At 37.7% G+C, this 8,076-nt stretch overlaps 1 protein-coding gene across 1 annotated transcript; it reads left to right on the top strand.

Moving 5' to 3' along the window:
* Positions 1-449: 449 nt before the first annotated feature.
* On the top strand, positions 450-3,017 carry LOC108380735 (uncharacterized; the record flags this gene model as incomplete). Its single annotated transcript, XM_017637130.1, is given in 3 exon segments — positions 450-593; positions 595-772; positions 775-3,017. Coding segments are annotated over 3 exon segments (2,565 nt in total), but the record flags the coding sequence as incomplete, so codon positions are not given.
* Between the last annotated feature and the right edge of the window lie 5,059 nt (positions 3,018-8,076).

The following is an 8,076-nucleotide window of genomic DNA, read 5'->3' as shown; positions in this document are numbered from 1 at the left end:
GAGGACGAATTCTAAAATTATGCCGAAGACGAATTTAAGGACAGCACTGAAACGAATTTGACTAGATGAATACGAAGATGAAAAACAAGATAAATACGAAGACGATTACGAAGAGGAGTTCTAAGATATGCGAATATGAAGAGGAAATGAATTCGAAGAAGAGTGCGACGACGAAGTCGATAATGAATAAAAATCCGAAAGAGAATATGAGGACCAATACCAAGTGGAATACGAATACTAATACGGACACATTTCTACGAAGCATACGAGGATAGCGACCAAAACGAGCATGAAGGTGATGGCAAAACCAGTACAAAGACGATTACGTGTATAAAGACAGCGACTTAAACAAAGGCGAACAAATCTTCGGTACCCTTAAAACCAGAAAAGTGGCTGAAATTCGGCAGAAACTGCCACTCCTAGTTTTATTTATTTACCAGAAGTAAAATCTTACACTAAACCCCATTTCTTTGTTTGTTAAAAATACTGCAATCGATAAATTTTCAGGCAAAGAATCGTCCTCACAAATACAAGTGGATTCCGGCTGGTTGAACCGTAACACTATCGATGATGCCATAAAAGGAGCTGTGGTAGACGGCAACAACATCTTGTCCTTCAATCGGTCGCAGCACATTCAAACACTCCAATGTAGAAAAACGTTATGGACTAAGTAATATCAATGTGACCACTTTAAAGCTATTGACCAGTGTAAACCAGACGAAGAAAGAAGAAAAGCCAGATGAAAGAGCACAAGACGAGAAATCGGAAAGCGCAAAGAAGAAACCTTTGAAGTAAATATGGAAATGGATTCAGACTCCGTTGTTTCGGATAGTGCAGGTGAGGCGGAAGAACAAACATACGTGCACGCGGCTAAAAGGCGTAAAGTACTTAAGACAATTGAAAAAACAAACCAAATACGTAATCTAACAACGGAAAATAAAGAGCTCAACAGTTTAAAAAAGGTAGCGGTTGAAGATACCGTAAGTCTCTCAGAAAATCTTCAAGACGTAGACCCTTACGATTTTTCAGCGGATGACATTGAAGATGCAGATTACTCACCACCTAAAAATACTAAAGCGAATCGCAAACAAACAAAAGCTATTAAACAGCGAGTGAAATCTCAGCAGTCAGAGCGAGGGAAATCTTCTAAGCAAGCAAAGCCAAAATTGAAACAAAATGCCAAGAGATCAGCAAATTCTCAAAGAATTACTCCAGCTAGAGCTAAATCAAAAGCTGTGGACTCGAAAGTTACTTCGGATGTTACGGTAACAAATATGGAAGCGTCTTCAGAAGAGCCTGTTGAAAAACCGCCAGAAGCAGCATTGTTGCGTTATAACATGCTGCTCGAACGTGGTGATCTCATTTGTACTCCCCGTGTAGCAAATAGTGAGTTGGAGAAAGCGGACGATGTAGCGCAGCAATATATAAACTGTACAAATATCTCATTTGCATCTGCGAAAACGTCAGCCTCGAAGGCTAAAACCTCCCCAACACCTATTATCGATGAGAAACGAGCAGCGGAGAGAAAGAAACTTGAATCAAAAATTGCGGCGGGAAAACTCAATGAAAACTATGTCTCTATAAACCTGCAAAAAAAGATATTTGCACGTGGAAAACGTCATATGAACTATTCTAAGTACAAGAAAAAACAGTGGCGTCACAAAAAGAAAATTGCTGCTCTTGCCGGCCCAGACATGGACATGGGCGGCTGCGACGGAGGTGTTCTAACGTGCTTCAATTGCGGGAAAGTGGGTCATTTCGCCTCTCAATGTAAGGTCAAGGGAGACTCCTTGCTGCCGCTGTCAGCACAGCTCAAAGAGGATCCCTCACCATTTCCAACACTTGAAGAAGCCGAGCGTATGGCAGCTCATAATAAGGTTGTGGTGCACAGCAGAAATATATCGAAATTGCCAGCTGCACCAAATACTGCGTTATATCAGAACAGTGAAGATGGTTGCCTAAGAGAAAAGCAAGAAAACACAGATGAGCAGGATGAAGAAGTAGATGAGGAGACCACGGGCGGTAACCGAAGTAATGGTAACTCTGTTGATGACTATGAAAGCGAGAATAGTATGGGTTTTGAAAGCGATGAAGAGCTTGAAAATATAAACCTAGAACAATTATCCACTCCGACTACTCAAGTTTCACCCATTAAAAAATATGTAGGTCACCAAATTCCAGAAAGTTTTCTTAAAGAAGCCGGTTTACATTCGACAAGTACGAATGAAAAAATATCAGGTACACAGTTTGGCGATATCAGTCCTCTTTATGAACTCGATTCCGAAGGAAATGTACGTACCGACGTTCCCTCCGAAGTAACAGATGCATTGCGTATGTTCGGTCATACCAATTTTCGAAAAGGCCAAGACCGTGCAATTATGCGTATACTATCTGGTCTTTCAACGTTAGTTACTCTAAGCACCGGCAGCGGAAAGTCGTTATGTTATCAGTTGCCCGCTTATTTGTATAGCCATCGCAGACGGGCAATAACATTAGTTATATCACCGCTCGTGTCCCTTATGGAAGATCAGGTGACCGGTGTGCCACATTTTTTGCGAGCACATTGCCTACACACAAATCAAACACCCCAACAGAAACTTAAGGTAATGGAGAAAATATCTGCTGGTGAAGTGGATATTTTGTTAGTGTCACCGGAAGCAGTAGTGGCTGGCGAACGTTCCACTGGTTTTGGCGCAATTCTGCGGCAACTACCACCAATTGCCTTTGCCTGCATCGACGAGGCGCACTGTGTATCGCAATGGAGTCACAATTTTCGCCCTAGCTATCTGATGATTTGCAAGGTTCTAAGACAGAACTTGGGTATTCGCACAGTATTGGGCCTAACTGCAACAGCAACGTTACCAACACGGCTAAGCATTATTAGTCATTTAGGCATAACGGATGGCGTACGTGGTGTCATAAGTGACACTCCACTGCCAGATAATCTTCTGTTGTCCGTATCAAAGGACGAAAATAAAGATGCTGCGTTATTGGCCCTACTTACAAGTGATCGGTAAGATACATATACATATTTTAATTCAATAAACCATAGTTAATTTGTAATTATTATTTTATATTCATTTTTCATAAAGATATTTGACATTATGTGGAATAAAAATTTTATTACAAAAGTATTTTGAGGGTACAAAGGGCCCTAACAGTTGTTGTGTGCCTTGTGCAGCAGCTCAGAAAACAAAAGAAACTCATCCTTTTTATTTATGCCTTTAGGATTTGAGCCTTTTTTCAAGTTTAACGAAGTTTATTACATCACTAGCATAGAGTTGAAAATTGCAGTTTTAAATTTTTATAAGAGTTTTTCGTATGTATTTCTCTTCGTATTCGTCCCCGTATTCGAATTCATCTTCGTCGACGAATTCCAATGCGTCTTCTTATTCATTTTCGTTTGGGCACGTTCGTATTTGTGTTCGTCTTTTTTTGTGTTCATATACGTATTCATTTTCGTCTCCGTGTGGGTCTGCGTATTTGGCTGAGTATTTTTCTCCGTAAATTCTGCGTAATCGTCTTCCTACTCGTTCCTGCATTCTTGTTCGTCTTCGTATTCGGCGTAGCATTCGTCTTACTACTCAGGTTCGCGTCCGTCTTCGTATTCGTGTCCGGCTTCGTATTCGTGTTCGTCTTAGTCTTCGTATTTGTCTACAAATTCATATTCGACTGCTCTACTTATTTGTTTTCATAATCGTAATTGTCTTTGTCTTCGTATTGATATTTGTATACGTATTCGCGTTTGTATTCGTCTTCGAGTTGAAATACAAAAATACGAAAAACACAAATACGGAAATTTCGAGACGGCGATTGCAGCAACTCTCGTCTTCCACAAGAAAATAGATGTTCAATGGTGTTTTTGGTTTCAGTAGAACCGCCAAATCAAGACGAATTAACATAAGGTGATAGCAGGAGTACAAAAACAAAAATTTACATGCATTTTGTTTTTGCTTTGGCGGCATAAACTGTCAAAGTCTGTAAGAGTGTGTGTGGAAATGCAAACAAAATTTTTCAATTTGACACAAGCAGCCGTGAGGCGAAACACACATGTATACAAAATCAGGTAATCTAGTAACACCAGCTTATATAAATTCGCCTTGCACCAAACGAAGGCGAACAAAATTTATGTTAGCCTATTAATATATACAGGGTGGCGATGAATAATTGTTACCCAGATTTCTTTCTAATAAATGGGTCCTTTATAAATTTTGAGAAAAAAGTGTTTTGTGGCAAACACTTTAAGAAAAATGCGCAAGCCACATGAGGCGATTTTCTAGGCGATTCAACATTGCTCAAGAAAAATCGCTTGCCTCAAAGTAGACAGCTAGTCAACTTTTGCAGGCGATTATTGCCTGTCAAAAAATCCCCTCATGTAAAGGCAGCTTTATACTCCTCCTTTTGTCCAACATAAGGCCACATACTAAGCAATCGAATAGACTCGGAACTGGTGACTAGGACGGCCATTAATTCGACCAACTCTGAACACTTTTTCTTTGTCTTGCCTTTTTTTATACAAAGTCTAAAAAAATATACTTGCAAAGACTTGCGCACTTATCTCCCAATAAGTTTTGGAATGTTACACATTTTATCTAAGCCAACCAAAGGGAGACAAACCCCCTTGCTTAATTCCTCTCAAAAAATTGGTTCCAAAGCATATTGAAAGGTAACACCGTGCGACAGTAAATTTTACACACAAAAAATTTTATATATTCGCGAAACCATGGGCCAAATATATTACCCTACGTTTTTATTTCTTTTCTCTGACACCGAGATTTTTTTAAAGGGCTTTGAAATTTGAAAAATAAATTTACTTCGAAAAATTATTTAAAAAATGCAATGTAGAAAAACAGTATGACTATCAAATTAAAGAGAAAATTCTGTAGAATTAAGGCCGATCAAATTGTTTGGTACATACGGACGATTAGGTATTGAAAATGTCCTTTTAACACTATCATTGAATATCCTTGAAATTTTACATAATTATTTTCGAACAAATTTTCTTGTTAAGGACTAATGCACTCGACCACAACCTCGAATTTCATCCTTCCCACTTTAATCGCTTAAAAAATAAAACTAATTAAAATAATATTTTCAATACCTATTTTATTTTTTTATTTTTTTTTAATTCTACAGAATTTTTTCTTTCATTTGTTACGCATACTGTTCTTCTACATTGGAATGCATTTTTTGAATAATTTTTGGAATAAATCATATTTTTGGAACTAAAAAGTCCCTTAAAAAAATCATGACGTCAGAGAGAAAACTAAAAACGCAGTTTTACTATATTTGACCCATAGATTCGTGCGTGTATTGATTGCTTCATGTGTTTCGAAACCTTTTTGCTTTTGTCGCCCCGTTTAATAGCATCAGAGGCCCAATTCTGGTTCTATGAAACAGTGAAGTGAAAATAAAAATTCAATGTCAGTGAAAATTTAATTTTTGTCACTTTATCGTTTCGTTATATCATTTTAAGCGACTCTCAATCATTAAAGGCTATTTCATACACATCTAGCAAGTAATTACTTAATAAATTATTGTGAGTTTAAGACAATGATATTCTTTATCACAACATGATAGTTTCTTTTGCACAGGCACAAGACTTTGTGAAAAATGTTTTCCGTGAGTAATTTTTGACAAATTAATTAATTTACATTTGAAAACAGATCGTGTGAAGTGATGAAAAATGTTTTCACTTCACGTTTTCACAGAATAGGACTTAGCCCCCAGAGCTGCATGTATTTTGTTGTGACATTTTAGAGTAAAATGTACATAAGAGCGCTATTGTGTAGAGCCTTTTAACTCCTTAACTGCTATCAGAAAAATTTTCGTTTGAGTTAAAATTTTGTTTGACTAAATACTTATGTACATAAATATGTATGTGCATAGAACCCAATAAACATTGGACTTGGTTAACAATTCGAAAATTATTGGATAACAAAATCTTTTTTGCGAGCCTAACCTTCGATAACGAATGTGGAACAGGTTAGTATTCGATTCGAGAACTAGGCCATTCTCCAGTAAAACGGAACCTTCGTTATGAATTCGGTTACATTTCAAACATAAGGTACATTCGTTTAAAATCTCCAGTATAAGTTGAGTTCCCTAACTCGCAAGAAGTTGAAAGAATTTACAGGAATTTACCAGAAGGCGTTCCCGTACTCGGTTCTCTGGCAGTATTTGACAGTATTACAGGTTTTAACCCAGAAAAGTTGGAAAACGCAACTATAAAATATCCAGCAGCAAACTTTCCGTGAAATGTCATCGGTGCTCTCACAAAAGAAAAACTGCAAAATTAAGCTACCAGCTACAGATCTTCGAAGATAAAATGAGTCATCAAATGAGCTACGCGCTTAAAGGCTATATTAACTCTATAAAATTTTATTAGAAACTAGCAAACGCCCGGCTTGCTTAGCGACGCTTGATAAGAACTTTTGCGTTAACCAATACAAAGAAAAATGTTGAAAAGCAAAAAAGGTTTGTTAAGTAAAAATTATTAGCTTAGGTCCACACGACTGCAGAGCAGAACCTACCTTACTCATGGGCCAAGAATAATAGCGCTCAGATACCATATCGTATATCTATTAATCTCCTTCGATGCTATATCCACCTATAACATATCTGCAAGTATTACAAAGTTTGCCGAGAGTGCGCAATCTTCTTCTATAATCCTGCTAATCCACAGGATGAAAGATTTTCCCGTTCAAATGGGGTCATTGATATTCCTACCATGTTCTTTCTAATTCGTCACTCTTCTTCTTTATATACCGATGACCTGTTAATGTGCCTAGGATATATGTGGCGTTTAAACAATTTTACGCTTCTTTTTAAGCATGCCTAAAGGATGGGGCTTTCTTAAGTTATCTAAAAAGTAAATTTGTAGAGGGGTATCTAAATAATTAGGTTCCAGAGTCATCCATGTTTTGGCTCCATTTCTTTGTAGAAGCCCTTCTTACCATAAAGTTAATACCCGTTAATCCAAGTCGCACGATACAGACGGATTCTCTAAATATCTCGACTCCAGCGCAATCTTTCGGCGCCATTTTTGGCAAAAGTATATAGTATGGCGGCCGCGGTGGTGTAGTGGTAAGCAGTGCGCGCTTCCACTCCGCAGGGCAACGGCAAACTTCCGAGTCTTTTTCTACCATGAAAAACAGCTTCTCATAAAAATACAATCGCCGTTCGGAGTCGGTATAAAAGGAGAGGAGGATTAAAGGAGATATAAACTATTTTTCTTGTTTGATTTAAGGTCCCTTATGAACAATACTTTTAGTTTCCTTTTGCGGTGTAGAAGCATAAATACTACTCGGACATCCGTTCGTGAGCATCCGACATATAATCACATATCAAAGCAATGGCTCAGAGAATACTGAAAAGGTTTTTAAATTCTCCTTCGCCGTATCCAGTAATAACTCTTGTTTCAATTATTTTCTTTACTACCAATATTTTTTCATTACTAAGGTTAGGTGGATCAAGGTACCGAAAGAAAAAAGAAATGCTCTTTAATTTTTAAATTTACATTCTATGAATGTAGTCGGCATACGCCGTGGGAGATGCTACGAATTCTTACAGAGTCTTATCCTTTTTACAACGCTTTTATCAACTTTAGGGCTGCCAGACGTCCCGGTTTTCCCGGACATGTCCCGGTTTTAGACTATTTGTCCCGGTGTCCCGGGCCAACCTTAAAATGTCCCAGGTTTCGTTTAAGTGTCCCGGTTTTCGATTTGATTGCACAAATTTTGAATGAAAATGACTACACTGAGCGAAAAAACGCGTTGTAATATTAAGAAAAATTTTATGAATTTACTGGGGGAAATAACGCATAGTATACATGAATATTTTTTATTTGATTATCGTCTTAAAATGTTCGTATTTAAAAACAATACTTTCATACCACGCACACGTGGTGTTGAATCAAACTGAACATTTGAATGCACATTTACATGTCTGGCTGTAGCTGAGTGCACGAAGATGCTTGCCACAATTTACTAATTTCCAGAGCGTCACGGTTCAAATCCCATTACGGGTAGCATGGAATTTAAATACTTTTTTTTAACTTAATTACGAAAAAGCATC

The sequence above is a fragment of the Rhagoletis zephyria genome, unplaced genomic scaffold (assembly GCF_001687245.7).
Source record: "Rhagoletis zephyria isolate East Lansing unplaced genomic scaffold, Rhagoletis_zephyria_1.1 Rzeph_scaffold_20210, whole genome shotgun sequence".
Taxonomy (NCBI): Eukaryota; Metazoa; Arthropoda; class Insecta; order Diptera; family Tephritidae; genus Rhagoletis; species Rhagoletis zephyria.
Note: the sequence above shows the minus strand (reverse complement) of the source record. Positions and strands in the feature narration are given on the sequence as shown.